This window comes from Phycodurus eques, chromosome 6, assembly GCF_024500275.1.
Source record: "Phycodurus eques isolate BA_2022a chromosome 6, UOR_Pequ_1.1, whole genome shotgun sequence".
Taxonomy (NCBI): Eukaryota; Metazoa; Chordata; class Actinopteri; order Syngnathiformes; family Syngnathidae; genus Phycodurus; species Phycodurus eques.
Window position 1 is genome coordinate 28,817,943 of NC_084530.1, and position 20,796 is coordinate 28,838,738.

General features: G+C 43.0%; 1 protein-coding gene across 2 annotated transcripts; it reads left to right on the forward strand.

Moving 5' to 3' along the window:
- Window positions 1–1,884: 1,884 nt before the first annotated feature.
- keap1b (kelch-like ECH-associated protein 1b) lies at window positions 1,885–20,789 on the forward strand. 2 transcript variants are annotated; one of them, XM_061678977.1, is made up of 8 exons: window positions 1,885–1,936; window positions 2,619–2,794; window positions 10,840–11,854; window positions 13,818–14,063; window positions 15,839–16,515; window positions 17,740–17,945; window positions 18,019–18,195; window positions 18,883–20,789. In XM_061678977.1, exons 3-8 carry the CDS (start codon window positions 11,549–11,551, stop codon window positions 19,095–19,097), a joined length of 1,827 nt encoding a protein of 608 aa, XP_061534961.1. In that variant the 5' UTR covers window positions 1,885–1,936; window positions 2,619–2,794; window positions 10,840–11,548; the 3' UTR covers window positions 19,098–20,789. The 2 variants fall into 2 exon arrangements, with proteins under 2 accessions (XP_061534961.1, XP_061534962.1); XM_061678978.1 differs by having other exon boundaries at window positions 1,889–1,936; window positions 2,622–2,794.
- The last annotated feature ends 7 nt before the right edge of the window (window positions 20,790–20,796 follow it).

Consider the following 20,796-nt stretch of genomic DNA (forward strand, 5'->3'; position numbering starts at 1 on the left):
GTGTGCGCTTGATACCTTTTTTTTTTTTTTTTTTAATAAAGGACTTAAAATGTTTCTGGAGTTGGGTTTCTTTTGAGTTTCTTTGTCTTAAATTGTGCGTGAGACGTCGACAAGAAGCATGACAGGAAGTGAGCCCCCTCGTCCTACATCTGGTAAGGGCATTGGCCTATTTTATATACATACACGATTTAAACACCACATAATGCACCTTTTTTTTTTTTTTTTTTTTTTTCCTCCGAGGTTGACCATACCAATATCGTTTGTTTTCTATCAACCCGTGAGGTCAGCTGGTTGTTCCAGATGTTGGCGGTATCCATCCCACTGATGAGCCGTCTTTTAAACAGAACCCTTCTTCTCTCTCTTTTTTTTTTGTTTTTTGATGAATTCGTGCAACAAACTAAGCTGACAGAGGTCATAAAGTCATATTTACCAAAGACTTTGCAGGCCTCTGGAGCAATTATTCTGCCACATGACTTTTATAACACCAAACCTATGTCGGGGTAGCCTGAGACTAATGTTTTGGAGAGATAATGTTTGCTAGGACCCATTTAGGCAACTGGGATCAATTGAGTGGAACGGAAGACAGACTTGGGCAGTCAACTGAGGAAGCGAAAGAAAAATGCTGACTCCAGACTTTGTCAGGTCATATCGTTGCTTTGTTTCTATTCAAATGACATTTTGGAAGTCACGTGTTTCATCAGCAGTGAGTCCTTGCAATGATGCTAATGTGGTGGTTTGGAAAGCTACACGCGCGCACACACACGCACACAAAAGATTTGAACGATAACATGACAAGGTCAATCAGCCCACGTAAGGTAATGTGTGTGCAGTGATTGAAACCATTTGCGTGCCTCTCCAATGTTGCCTTTTCTTGCCACCTTGTGGTTATTGCGTGGAATACACAGCTGCGCAAAATGTTCCACCAGGTCAATGCAGAGGTTTTGCACAAACCCTTGCGGTGCCATTTTTATATTGACGGAACACCAAAATGACGATTAAACTCAAATTGCACGGATGAAAGCATCATCTGAATTGCTGTAAAAAAAAAACAACAACAAAAAACATTTTCCAATATTCACCTGCTGATGCAGATGCTTGTTGCGTCAAGTGGGGGCACCAGAGACAACACTTTGCATGTTTTCTCTGCAGGGTACTGCGGTTCAAGAATTCATCCCACCATCCCCCCAAAAAATGCATGTTATGTTTATTGAAGACTCATGAACAATAAATAAGATGGTATCAACCATTCTAACTTCACACAGATCTCTGATGCTCATTGCACACTGTTAATGCTTATTTCACATTGCTTATCTTCCTTCTTCTTAGTCTATTTGGAAATATATATATATGTATGATTGTTATTATCATCTAGCCTAGTTGTGAGTACATCCTTCACTGACAGTGGCAATAAAACCAATTCTAATTCACTTGCAGAGTTTTATGCATCTGTTTCTTAACTTGTCAAATCATCATTGATAATTATTGTGAGAAGTCATTCACGCGGTCATTGCACCATTAATTATGTATCCGAGAAGTAGCGCCCCGTTTCAAAAAGCCTGATGAGCGATTTGAAATGTGCTTGGAAGCTGTCAATTTGAACAATTTTATAACATACATAACCCGAATGGAACGGCCGAATTTGTGGAAGGGGGTCAATGTTGAGCATTCCTCCTGCTGGCAAGTGATTTGAGCTTTGCTGGCAGTCGCCCAGCACGCTTAACTTTCACTCTGAAACGATCCCTTCGCAATAAAAGCTTCCATTGACGAGCGCCATTAGGTGTCAACCGAGGCCACGGCCCGCGACTCTTATTGTGAAGGGCGAGGGGGAGGCCCTCGCACAATGCTTAGTCATGGTGAGTTACCGCTTCCTCCCTCCTCCCGCCTCCTCTTCTGTGGCGCACAGTAGTTCAGCAGCCCAACTCGCCTCCACGACGACGTGAGTGTCTCTTTTCTGACACATTGCAGCTCGAATTGGACTTGAATGCGGATGTTCTCGAAAGCGAAGCGGCGTTTATTATGTCGTTAGAACCCGGCCCGGTCGCAGCCGCTTTAGCGTGTTTATTCTCGAAGCGTGTTCAGTGCCGCTAGCTAGCGTCTTGTTGTTGTTATTCTCATCGGAAGACGGCTCGTTCACTTTGCTTTGAGAGAAAGAAAAACAACAACAACAACAACAACAACCTTATTTGTGTTGGTCAGGGACCAACTGGAGTCTTTTCGTAGCTCTGCAAAGGCTTGAATCGTTTAGCTTAATTTCGGTGCATCTTTATTTTCAGCGCTTGATCGCCGGTGTTTACGAACAAAACAAGCCACAAATGGAGCATGCGGATGGAAATGTTGAGTCCGGGTGAAAAGAAAAGAAGACTATGAATGGCGTGCGTTGAGTGCGCGGCAGTCCCAGTCTGTGTAAATTCATTATGTAAGATCTGGCTTCACTTGTAGGTCGTGTTTTTGGTACATTCAGTTCCACTGTGACGAGTTCACCATGTGTCAGCGAGCAACTCCCTGCCAACATGCCAGTCATCAACCGCACACTCGTTTCGTGGCTTGTCCTCGTTTGCCCCATGTAGGGTAAAAGCTCTTCGAAAACCGCTCACTGCGTGGCATGGTTGTGTGTTCAGCAGAGACAGGCAGAAGACAGCTTGGACTGGCGAGAGGATCATCGGTAACACCCCACCCAAAAAAATAAATAAAATAAAAACACTCTTGAGGACTTGCACGCTGCAAGAGCTGAGACAAAGGCAGGAAAAAGTCTCTCGGACTTGGACCCAGCACCTTTTCCAACCCCTTCGCTCAGGTAGGCGCTATCGAACAATGCACACTATCACAAGCAGATGTTCCAAAAACCTCCTCCCTCTTTGCATTAACTTTTTAAACAGCTGACTTCCAATTCCATTAGTATTTTTTGGGTCCGTTTTTGCGCATCTCTTTTGTGACAATATTGCTTTATTCATATTTTTTGCTTTATCACTGCATTATTTTGATAACCACACTACAACCACCACACTACTGGACACTTTAAAGTGCTTGAGGACTCTCTGCACAATTTGCACAATTGACATACTGTATCAGAATTACCGCACTACTGGTCACTTTCAATTACTTGACAACTCTCTGTTTGATTTGAACAATTGCCATTGTATGATCATTACTACATTACTGGTACATTGCTCAGTGACTCTCTGTACCTAGTATGTGTCTTTGTTCTAAATCATTCTGACCCTGAAGCTATTGTGTAAGCGAGGCCGAGACGGCCCCAAGTGGGAGTCGCAAGCTGGATTGCGGAGTACGCCAAAGGTCTCAAAATACTCAATACTCAAAATTAGACCTTGTAGTCCAGGGGTGTCAAACTAATTTTCATTAGAGGCTACATCATATTTTCAAAAATAGGAATGTTAAAGTACAACATAGCTACACAAACCTCAACTATTTCACGTCTCCTCCTCCGTATTACAAGTAAAACAAGGGCTTTCTGTAGCTTAGCAACCAGCGCTAAATTTTGGGCCGCTGCCGTTCTTGCGCCGTCCTGCGGTGAACAGCACGAAAGCCAAGTGCTGTGTAAAAAGGGCTGAAGGCAGTGATTCCTAACCACTGTGGGAAATTACCTAATTTCAATTACCGTAATTTCTCGTGTATAATGTGCATTTCCCCGCAAAAACAAATGTCAAAAGTCAATAGTGCGCATTATACATGGGTATGGGGGCAAATGGAAAAAAACTTTCACATTTTATAAATGAATGGCGCCATCTAGTGGTTATGAAAAAGCTGTACACTTTCATTCCAAAATGCCACCGCCACCTAGTGGTTATAAAAAAGGTGTAGCCGACACTTGCATTCCAATATGACGGGTGCGTACGTATGACTGCATATATGTACAGCTGTGCTCATAAGTTTACATACCCTGGCAGAATTTGTGAAATTTATTTTATTTTTTTTAAATATGACTGATTACTTGCGTGAATTGGAGACTCTAAATTGCCCGTAGGTGTGAATGTGAGTGCAAATGGTTGTTTGTTTGTATGTGCCCTGCGATTGGCTGGCAACCAGTTCAGGGTGTACCCCGCCACCTGCCCGATGATAACTGGGATAGGCTCCAGCACGCCCGCGACCCTAGTGAGGAGAAGCGGCTCAGAAAATGGATGGATGTTCATCTATCTATGCCAGCGACATATAGTGAAAGGCAGAACAATTAAATGTTCTTCCGCTAAATGGCAGATGCAATTCACCTGTTTATTACCACGTGTTGCCATTCATACTACCCCAATTCCAATGAAGTTGGGACATTGTGTTAAACATGAATAAAAACAGAATACAATGATTTGCAAATCATGTTCAACCTATATTTAATTGAATACACTACAAAGATAAGATATTTAATGTTCAAACTGATAAACTTGATTGTTTTTAGCAAATAATCATTAACTTAGAATTTTATGGCTGCAACACGTTCCAAAACAGCTGGGACAGGTGGCAAGTTGAGGAATGCTCATCAAACACCTGTTTGGAACATCGCACAGGTGAACAGGCTCATTGGGAACAGGTGGGTGCCATGATTGGGTAGAAAAGGAACTTCTCTGAATTGGTCAGTCATTCAGAAGCAAAGATGGGGCGAGGTTCACCTCTTTGTGAACAAGTGCGTGAGAAGTCGAACAGTTTAAGGAAAATGTTCCTCAACGTACAATTGCAAGGGATTTAATCATCTACGGTCCATAATATCATCAAAAGGTTCAGAGAATCTGGAGAAATCACTGCATTAAAGCGGAAAGGCCGAAAACCAACATTGAATGTCCGTGACCTTCGATCCCTCAGGCGGCACTGCATCAAAAACCGACATCAATGTGTAAAGGATATCACCGCATGGGCTCAGGAACACTTCAGAAAACCACTGTCAGTAAATACAGTGCGGCGCTACATCCATAAGTGCAACTTGAAACTCTACTATGCAAAGCGAAAGCCATTTATCAACAACACCCAGAAACGCCGCCGGCTTCTCTGGGTCCGAGCTCATCTAAGATGGACTGATGCAAAGTAGAAAAGTGTTCTGTGGTCCGACGAGTCCACATTTCAAATAGTTTTTGGAAATTGTGGACGTCGTGTCCTCCGGGCCAAAGAGGAAAAGAACCATCCGAACTGTTATGGACGCAAAGTTCAAAAGCCAGCATCTGTGACTGTATGGGGCTGTGTTAGTGCCAATGGCATGGGTAACTTGCACATCTGTGAAGGCACCATTAATGCTGAAAGGTACATACAGGTTTTGGAGAAACATATGCTGCCATCCAAGCAATGTCTTTTTCATGGACGCCCCTGCTTATTTCAGCAAGACAATACCAAACCACATTCTGCACGTGTTGGCTTTGTAGTAAAAGAGTGCGGGTACTAGACTGGCCTGTCTCCCATTGAAAATCTGTGGCGCATTGTGAAGCTTAAAATACGAAAACAGAGACCTCGGACTGTTGAACAGCTGAAGCTGTACATCAAGCAAGAGTGGGAAAGAATTCCACCTACAAAGCTTCAACAATTAGTGTCCTCGGTTCCCAAACATTTATTGAATGTTGTTAAAAGAAAAGGTGGTGTAACACAGTGATAAACATGACCCTGTCCCAGCTTTTTGCAACGTGTTGCAGCCATAAAGTTCTAAGTTAATGATTATTTGCTAAAAGCAATAAAGTTTGTCAGTTTGAACATTAAATATCTTGTCTTTGTAATGTATTCAATTAAATATAGGTTGTACAACAGAATAATAACTTTTTGGGTTCAACTTAACCGGCCCCTGATTTTACACCAAGTAAATTTGAGAGGAAATTGAGATGACATCATCATTATTTCAGTATTCATACTTTTTGTGACATTTTTGGTTTGGGGGCGTGTAATGAGATTTTTCTCACGTACGTAATATGTGTGCCTTGCCTCAATAAAGGTTTGGAAACTTTGCTCTAAAGTTTATTGCGATTCACTTCGGGACGTTGGTCGTCTTTTGAGTTGCTTGAATTTACAAATTGAAAATCAGCTCTTGCAGAGTCACGCTATCACCATTATAAAATATTTATTACCACCACAGGTGTTGTTTGAAAGAACATTTTAACGTCATTAACTACTTAACTGTCACGAGTGCAAATAAATAGGTTAACCATTTACTGCTGGCCTTTTGATGACTCGTGACGTAAGGTTTAGCATTTAAGAAGGTGGAAGGCTTGCTGAAGAATGCATTGCAAATTAATCTGTTCTCAATTGACTAACCGAGATAGTCATTTTAATTTAACCCTTTATTTATCTATTTGGTAAGGCCTGTCTGTCCCTGTGAATTCCACCACAAAACAGTCAACTTCTACTTTCATGCAGGTCTGCAGAAATCGGAGAATATTTACTGTTGAGACTGAAATTCCAAGGATTTGGACAATTTAAGTTAAACAAGGGCTCTAAATGATTAATTAATGATCAAAATACTTGTCGATTAAATTGATGATTGATTAATTTCGATAATCGATCAGTTGTCGATTAATCAATTTAATTGTTGCACCTATATTAACGGTAAATATATTGCAGGGGGTCAACATAAGATGTTTCCAGGTTCTGAATGGCAAGGAACTAGTTTGCGCAGCAGCGTACGATTACGTCGTCACGCGGCACAAGCAGGCACGCTTTCTTATGGCCAGACTTGTGTATACCGTATTTTCACGACCATAAGGCGCACTTAAAAGTCTTAGTTTCTCCAAAATGGACGGGGCGCCTTATTATGGGACGCGCCTTATGTGTGCACCGAGTTCCAAAATCTATAAATGTTGTTGTGATGAGTGCTCCGCTTGACTGACTGGGAGCATTTCCTGGCGACGCGCTGCTTATACAGAGGAAAAGCGGACATGGCTGAGGGCAGCATGCGGACGTAAAGGGGGAAGGGTGCGCGTGAAGGAGGACGCTAAAGGCACGCTCCCAGTAGGTATACAGCGCCGGTATGTGCATTGTCCCAAACATCGGTTCGGCTAAGGACCCCCGAAAATGGCACCTACGAAGAGACAGGCTTACGAAGCACAGTTTTAACTGAAAGCTGTCAGTTACACGGAAGGAATATGGGATTCGAGCAGCTGCGAGAGAATTCAAGATCAACAAATCCATGGTTCGCAAGTGGAGGAAGCAGGCAAACGAACTTCGTCAAGTCAAGAAGACGAAGCTGAGTTTCCGCGGAAACAAGGCGAGATGGCCTGAGTTGGAAGACCAACTCGAGCAATGGATTAATGAGCAAAGAACAGAAGCGTCTCTACAGTCACCATTCGACTAAGAGCAATAACGCTTGCAGAAGAAATGAAAATCGAACATTTTCAAGGAGGTCCGTCTTGGTGCTTTCGTTTTATGAAACGGCGCCATCTATCCATCCGGGCAAAGACTGCCGTGGTGCAGCAACTTCCGGCGGATTACAAGGAAAAGCTGGCCATCTTCCGCTCCTACTGCAATAAAAATATTGCCGACAAACACAACCGGCCCAACCCCATCACCAACATGGACAAGGTGCCGCTCACTTTCGACATCCCGGTGTACCGCACTGTAGAGAAGAAGGGGCACTGGACTGAACTCCAATCGGGCACATAAAGAATTCGTGTTGTTCCAGGCGGCAATTTTGCATCGCCGCTTTGATATTAATTGGCGAGCCATGGGCGAGAGAATGATATGCTTACAAAAACCGCAAAGCCTAACCTTTTAAATACTTATGGCCTTGCCAAAGATACCTGAAAAGTAATAGAAAAAAAAGCAATTGTCTGGTGGCTTTTGGGAATCCCTTTACATATAGCCTAGAATTGTTTTACATACAAATATGTATTGTAAATACAACTTAAGTACTGCGTTTGCGTATCTAAGTGATAGACAAACCTGTCACCCTAAACCACGTAATCACCCTAAACACAGCTGTATTTCCAGTGCAAGATCTGTTAGTCTTTTGTGATTGATGTTGACTTATTGTTGGTTTAATCATACACTGAGCAGCCAGTATACTGTTTTCCTATGACACTATAACTCCATTCCATGGTCATCAATAAACCTTTGCTCTTTGCCGTCAGTGGTACCCTCCTATGGTGGTATCCCAAAAGAAGTGAACTTTAGTGCTCAAAATGAATCAAAGAGCAACATACTACTTATTTGTATTCTGATGAGTTTGGCGATGCCACATTTATTCCAGAAAAACACAAAACATTCCACGATCGTTGGCCTGCCTGTTTACGGCAGCTGCCATCTTGACATTGCTTATCACATATTTACGCACTGTAGCGCCACTGAGAACTCTGTTGCTCTGCGAAAAAGTTAGTTTATTTAAAAAAAAAAAAAAAACGTCCACTGAAAGAGGCCTCCATTAGCCTAGCCCTGACGAGCAGTACCCTCAATACGAATTGCGAATGGGGACTTCGAGGGTGAGTCCGAGCCCCATCTTTCATTGAGGCAAATGAGCCATTTGTCAAACATGACCGGAGCAGCGAGCAGCTTTCCAAAAAAGAATTATTTTCCCTCAGGTGTAAATGCAGCAGCCAGGTGAATCAAACCTGAGACAGTCTGGCTTCTTTAGCATGCCTGCGGGTTACCTCAGCAAAAGTTGCCTAAAGTAGTTGCCCCAATGTGAGGTAGGTTTAAATCCACAACCTTGCGATTCCGAGTCGCATGCGCCGCTGACTGAGCTCTGTGGGCAACGGACCTGTCAGGAGTAGGATTTGAGCACATGCCTCCATATAAAGACCAGAAATCCATTTTGGTGGGAAGGACTTCTTTGTTGGGTCTGCGGGACAAACTCTATTCACATTTTACCGTTCTGTAAAATTTCATCTTGTGGAGTCCTTTTGCTTTGTACTGAATCTTTGCAGGTTGAAGACATGCGGTGAACAAAAAAAGTTATTTTCCTATCCAACTCCTAAGCATATGAAATAATATTTTTAGGCAAGCCAAACTGCGGCATGTTTGCAGGCGTTTGTTATTAGTTATAGGCATTGTTTCACATGGGGGAAAATAAGTAAACGACTGAGTCATGGTGAGTGAGACTTCATTTCAGTCACACCCAATGTCCAAATTTCAAAGCACGCATGCATTACAAGTTGTTTTTCAAAATGTATAGTTGAGGTACAACGTCAGGCTGTGTTTACACACAGATTTTGGTTCTCTGCCCGGTAACAGATTAAAAGAAATAAAGGTACATCCGTGCATTTTCTCACATTTGTTCCTGGTGTACCTCATTCCTAGTAAAAGAAGTATGGATGAAGTCCCAACACGACTGGACGCCGTCAAATGTCTTGTGTTCAAAATTATAATGTTGTGTGCTGAGTTGCACACGCTCATTGTTTTATTTGGTAATATTAGCAGCTGGGATATAACAAAGCGCTTCAAAAATGTATTTATTGTACATGCACTGTCTTCTGATGACTGTGATTTGTGATGCATTTCAACGCTGTTGAGTCCATTTAGTGTGCTATGCCAGAGTTTGCTTGCAAGCGGACTGAGACCACCTCCTCAAGCTGTCTCTGTCCACTTGTTTAATGCACACCATGTTCATACTTCATCGAACCAACTTTGTTATAACCTACCTCCCTTATAGTCAATCTTTCAGCATTACCACTCGCCACAATGTCATTTCTTAGTTTCACATTTGTAGCTTATTGTTTTCTTTTGTTCCTTGAAATGGCTGTAAAAACCCGTTTTGCTTATTCAGGGTGCTGAACTTTTCCATTCTCGTCAGCTCACGCTAGAACTAACGTGTCTCACAGAGGTGGGTAGAGTTGCCAAATATTGTACTCAAGTAAGAGTACTGTTAATTTAGAATATGACTCAAATAAAAGTAAAAAGTAGTCATCCAAATATTTACTTGAGTAAGAAAGTACTCAATGGAAAAAACTACAAAAGAGTAACTTGTGAGTAACTTCAGATTTTTTTTATTTTATTATTATTTTTTTTTTATCAGAACATGAACATCAAATAAAATAATTATATATGGGAGTTGACACACACCTGCCACCATTTCATTTTTTTAACTGCCCAAAAAAAACAACAACACATACATTGGGCCCTACAGAAACATTTGCTTTATTCGCTTAAATGACTTAATGAAGAAGCTGTTTGCTGACCAGACTTATTGATTGTGTGTGCGCGTGTGTGACACCATAGGAGTAGTGCTAATTTTGACATATCCACTGCCAAAACCACAATAAAAACATCTGCAGCTTAAGTGGGCTGGAATATCCAAGTTTGGGTAGTCGCAATTTAAGAGCTGCATGATAAAGCTGTTGTTTTTGGAGTCTGTAAAATAAGCAGTCCCCCAAAATGAGTCATTTTGATTGGCTCGCGAAGGCCTTGTGTCGTCTGATTGGTGAATGGGAATCAAATGACATTGGCGATCCCGTTTGATTGGCGCAACAGGCACCGTATGTGGAAGTCGAAGAAGATCGAGTCTAAAAATAGAATGAATGACTAAATAATGTCGATCATTGTAATGGAGTAAAACTATCGATCCTTCTTCACATAAAATAAGTCAAAAGTACGGTGCATTTAAAGTACTGTGACAAGTACAGTTTATGGAAAATGTTACTTGAGTAAATGGTAGCGCGTTGCTCCCCACGTCTGGTGTCTCAGCTGTGTTCTCACAGATGAGGAAGTAGTGTATAATCAGTGCTGTGATGACTTCATGTGGCATCGGCGTCACGATAAAGGGAGTGTTGAGCACGTTGATCGGCATTCATACAGACCTACGTAGCTACACTTGTGCAGTCTCATTTCATACAGCGCGTGAGAGTTGAGTAGGTACACACAGAGTATACTGATGCCGTATTTTGTGTATCAAGTGTCTGATGTCTCTTTCTCCCCTCTTTTTCTTTCCAGGTGTCAGTTGGGCCAACTGCTTCCTAGTGAATGTTGTGGTGCAAACAAGTGACTGCGCTGGAGCACCTCAACATTGACAACTACCAAATAGCTTCCCCTGGACTTCCATTTCTCAAAGACAACCAAGTTATTCCTACAACACTTTTTGGGACGCAACTTGTCTTATTTATTTTTTAACTTTTGTTTCCGTGAAGGCAAGCAGTGAGTTTTTTTTTTTTTTTTTTTTTCCTGCCCACCTTTTTCAGAATTTACTTATTTTGAAAAGCAGGCTAGATGGGCTGTGAAAAACAAGAAGAGCTTCATTTTGCAAGCATTGGACTGTATTCCTGTTTCCCATCAGAATTACAAAACTTGTTTGCAAAGATGGCTTGGTGGCATAAATAGCCCAAAGTGGTTCTTATTGAAGCTGGTCAATTTTGCTATTAATTTCTCGCTATTGAATGGAATTGTCTAGTTCGGTTATGTTGGAATGAAGTCACGGAACACTCCAAGCAGCTGTGAGGTCTCCGTTGACTCTGCAATGAGTCACAAAGCTCGACGCAGGTATTGAACTCGACAAAAGGAGTCATTGCGTCCGCATAGATCTGACTCGAAGCCAAGTAGACCTCAGGAACCACCCAATTTCACCCACGCTTGCCCAGTGGTGCCATGATACTGCCAAAGGCTTCTTGTGCGAGAGACTGAGGAGGAGGAGGAGACAAGGAAGGAAATGTCAGAGTGCCTGACGGAATGCAAAGCGCTGGTGACTCCGTCCACGCGCAACGGCCACCGCGTCTTCAGCTACACGCTCGAGAGCCACACGGCCGCCGCCTTCGCCATCATGAACGAGTTGCGTCTGGAGCGCCAGCTCTGCGACGTGACGCTGCGCGTGCGCTACCGGGACCTGGAGGCCGTGGACTTCGTGGCTCACAAGGTGGTGCTGGCGTCGTCGTCGCCCGTCTTCAGGGCCATGTTCACCAACGGCCTGAAGGAGTGCGGCATGGAGCTGGTGCCCATCGAGGGCATCCACCCCAAGGTGGGACCCCTCATGCCCGATTCACTTAATGTTGGATGCTAAATGGTTTGGATTCAATTGGATGGCTTAGTGCATTACACACATTGCAGTGAACATCCAGGCACTTCCCACAGGGTTTCGGTTAACGATGCGTTCCTAACTTGAGTTTATCCGAAAGTGCTGTAGTTGATCCCTAACCTATGCTTATGCAATAGCAACATTGTTATTATTACAGTCAATATTTGTAGAAAAACACTTTTAGCCCATAAATATAAAAAGCAAGGGGCTTTTTGTGCTGCGTGACCACATATTTTGACACTACGTACCTTTCATAACATCAAAATGTCGTATGTCAGAATTGTGATCAACTGAGGCGCCCCTGTATGCAGTTTTGTTTTCAAGGTTTACTGTACAGTGGTTAACCAAAACACTCATGAGTTAAGATTGCAAATCATTCATTGACTCGCAATCTCCGTCCGCCTCTTTAAATAATGGTTAACTTCTTTTTGCATTTGTGTGACATCGAACAGTGTTAAAATCTTACTTCAAGCAGCACCTTTTATGATGTTGACAGCTGGCCTCCGGTTGATATCACTGCTACCCTTCTGTAGTGACATACAAATAAAAAGCATGTGGATTGTTCATCATTGAGATTGGGGGTGGCCAACTCATTTTAGCGCAAGGGGCCACATTCACATCAATTTGAACTCAAGTGGGCAGGACCAGTATATTTGTGGCCTAATAAACTGTAAAATTAACACAATTCCAAATGGTTCCCTTTTTTTTTGGGGTGGGGGGGGTGCAAGTAATTACAAGTACATTTGGAAAATATTCACATTTATTGAGTATCTTGTTGTAAATCTTGTTTCAAATCATGAGCAATCTGACATTTCCTAACAAAAATGAGTGCAATTTCAACAATATTATGACCCACTGGTTTCAAATTACACATGCAATTTGCAGATTACACTGGCTCTATATACTGTATGTACCTTTAAAAAAACAAAAAAACAACACAATTATGATCGTTTCAGGCGGCACGGTGGCCGACTGGTTAGAGCGTCAGCCTCACAGTTCTGAGGAGCGGGGTTCAATCCCCGGTCCCGCCTGTGTGGAGTTTGCATGTTCTACCCGTGCCTGCGTGGGCACTCCGGTTTCCTCCCACATCACAAAAACATGCATTAATTGGGGACTCTACATTGCCCATAGGTGTGAGTGTGAATGGTTGTTTGTTTGTATGTGCCCTGCGATTGGCTGGCAACCAGTTCAGGGTGTACCCCGCCTCCTGCCCGATGATAGCTGGGATAAGCTCCAGCACGCCCGCGACCCTAGTGAGGAGAAGCGGCTCAGAAAATGGATGGATGGATGGATGGATGGATGGATGATCATTTCACATTTCCTTTTCCACATGCATCTGGAAATCTTGACAACCTTAACTGGCTCATCACACCATACAAACTAATGTGGGGATGTTTCAGAAGCAGGGCGCAGTTATCCCCTGCCTTCCAAATGTATACGTAAAAATACAAGTTGTGGCACTGCATTAAAAAAAAAAAAGGGTTCCATCAAACCAACCACTTGAACTGAAGATGTTGATTGATATTTTGCTATATTCCATCCCTTTAAAGAATTGTACAGGAGCTATCGTAACTGTATTCTCCACAGTGCCAAGGTGACACAACATTTTATACTAAGTAAGCTTACTTTTCCTCACACTTGGCATCTTTCAGCCTTCACAAGTGCCTCAATATCAGGTGTCAAATCCGAAGTAACAGCCAATTTCAGAATGTCATTTAAGTGGTGGTTGGGCGAAAACCACATTTTGGTTGATTTTATATTATTTCAGAAGATTTGTGTTGAACTATATTTTCATGTGTTGAACTATATTTTAGCCAAGATATTAGAAACACCACAAACTTGACCTTTTTCATGTCGACGATAACCTTCTAATAATGCACAATATGTTCCGTCCTTGCCCATACAGGTGATGAACCGACTGATCGAGTTTGCCTACACAGCCAGCATCTCTGTTGGAGAGAAGTGTGTGATCCACGTGATGAACGGCGCCGTCATGTACCAGATAGATAGCGTGGTCAAAGCCTGCTGTGACTTCCTGGTCCAGCAGCTCGACCCCAGTAACGCCATCGGCATCGCCAGTTTCGCTGAGCAGATCGGCTGCACGGAGCTTCACCAGAAAGCCCGGGAATACATCTACATGAACTTCAGCCAGGTACTCTCGTCAGATATATACTTGTACAGTGGGACCTTGCCTTTTAAGTTTCATTTCTTCCTTTACCAAGCTCATAAATGAATTGCTTAGCAAGTCAAATTAGTTTCCCTCATTTAAATTAATGGGAGTGCCATTAATCCATTTGGGTCTCTCCCAAAATCACCAGAAAGGGAGGGAGACAGCAGCTCCTTTTTGTATTTGCTTCTCAGTTTTTCCAGTTCAATAAACGGCTGAAAGTACATCGGCGACTGTGGCCCTCCTTGCCCACGTGCAAGGGCATTCGAGTATCTTAGTTGCTCGCTTTTTTTTTTTTCCCCCTCACTCACTTGAGGGGTGACGTATCTGAAGCTCGCTTGGAACTCGAAGTTTGGCTTGCAAAACAAAGCGAAAACTATTTGTAAATTGGAAAAAAGTGTAACAAGGGGCTGGGGCTATCAAATGTTTTTAGAATCGATTATTCTACCGATCCTTCCATTGATTATTCGAGTTCAGTGGAGCCCCACTATTCGTGGGCGATAAGGACCGGACTGCGAATAGTGAAACTCTTTGGATAATTGACACCGATTATAATTGCATACCAATTATTCATTTATTTATTTATTTATTTAAAACCCAGAAAATTCTTGAATAAGCGTGGATAAACTGCCAATAAGCATTATTGGGGTTAGTTGAAAAAAGAAAATGGATTTTGGCATTATTAAACAACAATGACTATACAAAATATGAATTTGAGGTGCAGGTATTTTTTTAGAAGAAGAATCACCACCTTTTATTGTCATGAACATGCATGCACACGAAATTTGTTCTCTGCATTTAACCCATCACAGTGAACACATACACGTTAGTGGAACACTCTGGAGCAAGGGGGCAGCTGAAGCTGCCCGGGGAGCATTTCGGGGTACCAGTGTCTTGCTCAAGGACACCACTGCCGGGAGTCGTGGGGATGTTGGCGGATAGTCCAGTCGGGGTCTTGAACCTAGGTCCCCCATGGTGGCAGGCAATGATCTTAACCATTGGGCCACGGCTGCCACGGCTTATCCACTTGGTGTCGCCGTCCTCTTGCTCTACACTGTAGTATCTGCGACTTCAAATGTGCGTGTCGTTAATAGGCGAGTGATGTGGGAGTCAGTGAATGAGAGTGGAGTTGGCTTTTGTTGGCTCCCGATTGCGGCTGGCTAACTAGGCTACCACCTGTCTGCGTGTTTAGTGCCTATTCGTCAGCTAGTGTATGAATGTGCTCGTTACGTGTTAATTTAGTTTTTTCAATAAACCGATTGAGAGCATTATGTCTATCCTTGACCACCAGTGTGTGGATTATAATACGTTCTAACATGCGGCGGCGGGGGTGCTAGGCTGTATTAAATAAACTAATGATTTTTACTTTACCATAGACGGGCAGTTCCGTAAGCCAGTTCTGCTTTGAAATAATAAGACACGTTTGTTTTTGTTTTTTTAAAGTGTGAAATGATCCCAAACTTTGGGCATTGTGTCTTTTATGTACGCGTTCCTCCTGGCTCGCTCTTGTTGCTGTGTGAGTCTGTAATAACATTTGTCCGGGTGTAATAAAACTTTGAGGCAAAGATTTTGCTGCAGCATTTTTTTAATTTTTTTTTTTAAATAACTAATCTAATTGTTCGACTAAATTCAAGGTACATTTGTTAGAACTTTATGTGACCGTCAAAAAGGAGCAGAGAGAAATGTTCTCACCAAAACATAGACAGGTATGCGGAAATCCTCAGCTGGTATTGAAAGTTGTAACATCATCCCTTTTGCAGGTAGCAACCCAGGAAGAGTTCTTTAACTTGTCCCACTGCCAGCTGGTGACCCTGATCAGCCGCGATGAGCTCAACGTACGCTGCGAGTCTGAAGTCTTCCGGGCGTGCGAGGCCTGGGTGCACTATGACCGAGAGAACCGGCGGCCGTACGTCCAGGCCTTACTCCACGCTGTCCGCTGCCATTCCCTCACGCCAAACTTCCTGCAGGCGCAGCTGCAGTCTCTTGATTGGGACCCCCAGTGTAAAGACTACCTTGCGCAAATCTTTCAGGACCTCACCCTGCACAAACCCACCAAAGTCAATTCTTGCCGAACCCCCAAGGTGCCGCAGCTCATCTACACGGCCGGGGGCTACTTCCGGCAGTCCCTCAGCTACCTGGAGGCGTATAATCCCTGCACGGGGTCCTGGCTCAGGCTAGCAGACCTGCAGGTGCCTCGCAGTGGCCTGGCAGCTTGTGTCATCAGTGGGCTTTTCTACGCCGTGGGTGGGCGAAACAATGCCCCCGATGGCAACATGGACTCTAATTCACTGGACTGCTACAACCCCATGAACAACTGCTGGTTGCCGTGTGCACCCATGAGCGTGCCCCGAAACCGAATAGGAGTGGGAGTCATCGACTGCATGATATATGCGGTGGGTGGATCGCACGGGTGCATTCACCACAACAGCGTGGAAAGGTCAGTCAGCAGTGCTCATATGTCTGCCAGTAAAACATCCACCTATAACATCATGCCCTCAGAAATTGCATAGCGTTGCTGAATACGTCTGCGAGCAAACAAAAAACGGCGACCAGGACTTAAAAAGGGTGCTATAGAATCAAACTGGATTTTTCATTTGTTGGACAACGATGTGTCTTTATTTTGGAATCGTACAAGAAGTAATGATTCGATTGGGATTTGTTAGTCAGGTGCTTCGACCCGTTATGCCGAATGCGGAAGTAGGTTGTGCATATATAATTCGTACAACTCCTCAAGGCTATGCTAATAGATGCCTCCCTCCGTGGCGATCAGAGTTTTTTAGTTATTTATTTTTATTATTTTTTTTACAAACATATGTGGCGATCTCCGTGGAGCTACACTGGCTTCATGAGAAGAAACTATGCGCAATGCCAGTAAATCCAAAAGGCGTTGGACATAAACTAAGGGTAAAAATTGTAAAATCTTTTGTCAGACTAAAGTAAGTCGTATGTTATTCTTTGATCGGCTGGGATTCAAGTCTAAAAATTCAGATTCAGTGTTTGATTATTTTCGGCGGACTCAAATGACGATCTGAGTCACCACCAATTCGTGCATAGCCGTATTGTGAATTGTATTTAATTTGAATGGCCAAATGAATTGCCTTTTTTGACAGATCAGCATGGGTGGCTGTGTCGACCATAACAAGACTTAACGAGAAAGTCTTAAGCACCTATGCGTAAAATTGCTCAGGAAGTTTCCCTTTTTGGTTAGAAACGGCATTTTGAGCAAATTCTGATGCTGTGGCAATTCTGTCAAAATTGACTGTGATTGGTGTCAAGTACAAATAGATGGCCAGTGATGAATTCAATTGTGAAGTTTTTTTTTTTTTTTTTTTAAATGTCTTATTCTTTTGTCATGTGAAGTTTGATCATTTTAAGAATTCGCCATGAAAAGGGGTTCGTTGCTTCTCGCAGCTTTGATATTTCTTGTTTTTATCCGGAATCCAAACAAAGCCTTTCTTTTTCCCCCCATGTTTTTCAGAAAAAGACAAAAATGCTTTTCCTTGGACGTTGACAATATAATTTATGAATTCACAGTAATTAAATGATTGTGTAATTATTTCACAGTCGGTTTTTCTGTGGTTAAGTTGTTACCAGGAGCTAGCCGCGCAACACACGACAACTGACGGTACGCCCATTAGCATGTGTTCGTCTTTCTCTGTAGGTATGATCCAGAAAGAGACCAGTGGCAGCTGGTAGCCCCCATGTTGACACGCCGCATCGGTGTGGGCGTGGCCGTCATCAACAGGCTCCTGTACGCCGTGGGCGGCTTCGACGGGACCAGTCGGCTCAGCTCGTGCGAGTGTTACAACCCGGAGAGGGACGAGTGGAAGACCATGGCCTCGATGTACACCGTGCGCTCTGGCGCCGGTGGGTAACAAACACACGGGTTGTTTTTTTCTCTCGAAAGACTTGAATTGACCAACATTTATCCTCCTCACAGGTGTTTGCGCTCTGGGCAATCACATCTTTGTGATGGGCGGGTATGATGGCACAAACCAGCTGAACACAGTGGAGCGCTACAGTGTGGAAACGGATACGTGGAGCTTTGCTGCCTCTATGAGGCACCGCCGCAGTGCTCTGGGAGTCACTGCTTTACACGGGCGCATCTACGTTTTGGGTGAGGAGTGCTGCAAGCAGACAACTAGCAGTATTTATTGTTGTTACAAAATACTGTTGGGGAAAACAAAACAAAAAGAGTGACGTGAATATTGAAGCTGTTTAACATTTATGATTGTTGGCCCCCACCTTTTTCCGAGCAGTTTGGGGAGGAGGAATCACTCTTAACACACCCCACACCACAGGATAATCATTCAGGATCATCTTTTAGAGAGGCATCCGATAATATGGCCTACGCTTACTTTGATCGGAAGAGTTGAAGGATGCACGGAGCTGCCAAATGTTACGGAACGTTCATAATTTGTTACGGTAATCGCTGAACGCTGACTCGTTACGCCTGTAACACCGATTGTTCAGGATATTGAGGGGGTGGGGCGTGAATACAACATTACTGGCCAGTACGGCCACTGTGACCAAGATTTCACATTAATACAAAGAGACGACAATATGGACACATTTTATATTCTTTTTATGCTTGCAATTTTTTTTTTCATATGTTTTGTGCCTTTAAATGTTTAAAACGTGTGAGGGGGTAAAACTATTATTGTTGTTTTTTTATATGGTCTATGCCAATAGTTTCTATTGCAGATTTTCACATACAATTATCGGGGGCTCCCTGTAATTATTATGCTATGTTTAAAGTCAACTAAGCAAACTGGTGGTTGAAAACATTTGTTCGTGTCGGCAGGAGGTTACGACGGCAGCACATTCCTTGACAGCGTGGAGTGTTACGACCCCGAGAAGGACACTTGGTCGGAGGTAACGCGCATGACGTCAGGGCGTAGCGGCGTGGCCGTGGCCGTTACCATGGAGCCCTGCCAGAAGGACCTGCCTCCGTGTCCCACGACTGAGCGGGAGATTGACGCCGCTTCAAAACACAATCAGCAACACGGCATACTGTAACCCAAGCCCCTCTTCGCGCACATTTACCCGTTGATTCTGGAGCTAACACCAAATCAGTATTATGACTTGAAAGGTTTGAAGTCCACTGTCAGCGGCAGTATAATCACTGGTGAGCTTTTTTTTGGGGGGTGGGGGGGGCTGACTTGTGTTCTGCCAAACCTCAGTCCTGTGCTCACATCTGGCATTTGAAGTCCTCCAGCAGAGCTTCATCCCCCAGATTTGACTGAAAAGGGCTGCACACGTGCACTGACCCATCAGGGGCTCGTTATTTCTCGTTCAAGGGGCGGAAATGCGTGTAAAAGTGTCATTTGTGGGGGGAAATATTCTTTTCTATCCGCTCATGTGATTCAAAGTCACTTTTGTTTGGGGCTGTTTAGGTGCCAACACCACGCTTGTGTATGTGTGTGTGCGTTAGTAATCATCAATGTACCGACGGGGAAGATAAAGGGTTTCCGTGACGACAGGCCTCATGCTGAGAAGACTTTCTCCCCCTGAAGCAGCAAATGCAAACTCATTCGAAATTGGTTGTCGGCGCTAACGTCATCGTGGCAAAATGCAAGGGTAGAATGTCGTCAAAAGTAAGTATCTAAAAAAATAAAATAAATGTCGCGTTAGAATTGAGGCAGAGCATCTAAATCAGGAGTGGGGGCCTTTTTCCTATTCAGTTTTTCCCCAATATTCAATTTAACAAAACTTTGTTCTTATAAATATTAGAACCTTGTTTTTTTTTTTTCTTGAAAAAGTATTGTTTTATTGTCATACCATTGTAAAATTTCTTCTTTAAAAAAAAAAAAAAAAAGGATTTCTTAGCATAACATTACAACCTTTTTTGTCACTTATGTTTAATTGGTTGGTAGGATTAGGAGAGGGTCCTTGGGAAATCTCTGGTACTCCGAGTGATTTGTGTGGAAGGCCTTTGTGTTTAGCATCTGACTTTCATCCACACATGAAACATTTGCCCCATAGTCACGTTGTATTCAGCATGCGTATATGCGGTAAAAAGCGAAGTGTTTTTTGGCTTAAGTTCCAAATCCTCCAGATGACATTTTGAACTCCATGTTGAACAGGTCAATCGTGGTCATCGACGGAACTGCCAAGACAAGGATTGCTAATTTAATACTGTAGCTTTTTAAACTTCTTACTGAATGTTTGACTTGTTTTGATTTAAAAACCGCTATTTCTCACTGGACAGTTGACATTTTTTTTTTTTTTTTTTTTTTCCTTCTTCTTCTTCCACCAGACCTCAAAAACAAAAGTGACCATGTTTGTTTGTCCAAAGCGTTCCAACTGTTAAACACAAAGGACAAATAAGAAATGTGTTTGTAACAGCCGTTTAAGCTACAAAGGTTTCTACATGATGTTTTGTACACTGATATTCAAATAATTCTTGTACAGAATTGAAGAGCTCACCTTATTTATTAGTTCATTTGCTTTTCGTGTTGCTCTTAACGGACAAGACTTTTGTATCGAAAGAGGCTGGCGTTGCCGTCTTTGTAACGCGCGACGAGCACGTGTTGCGGTTGAGTCGAAATGATGGGGAGGAAATTTGGTTGTAAAGAATTTGATTCGCTTTAAAAGGGATTTTGCCGTTCATCTATAGTTGGTTTGAAATTAGAGTATTTAAAATCTGCTTTGTACATTTTTCCAACAGAAACCTGTACAATAATTGTATAGTAAAATATGTTTATTGTATTGTGTG

Coding starts and splice junctions, on each gene's coding strand:
- keap1b (XM_061678977.1), top strand. CDS start 11,549: ATGTCAGAGTGCCTGACGGAATGCAAAGCGCTGGTGACTCCGTCCACG. Junction 14,064..15,838: donor TCTACATGAACTTCAGCCAG/GTACTCTCGTCA, acceptor TCCCTTTTGCAG/GTAGCAACCCAGGAAGAGTT. Junction 16,516..17,739: donor CACCACAACAGCGTGGAAAG/GTCAGTCAGCAG, acceptor CTTTCTCTGTAG/GTATGATCCAGAAAGAGACC.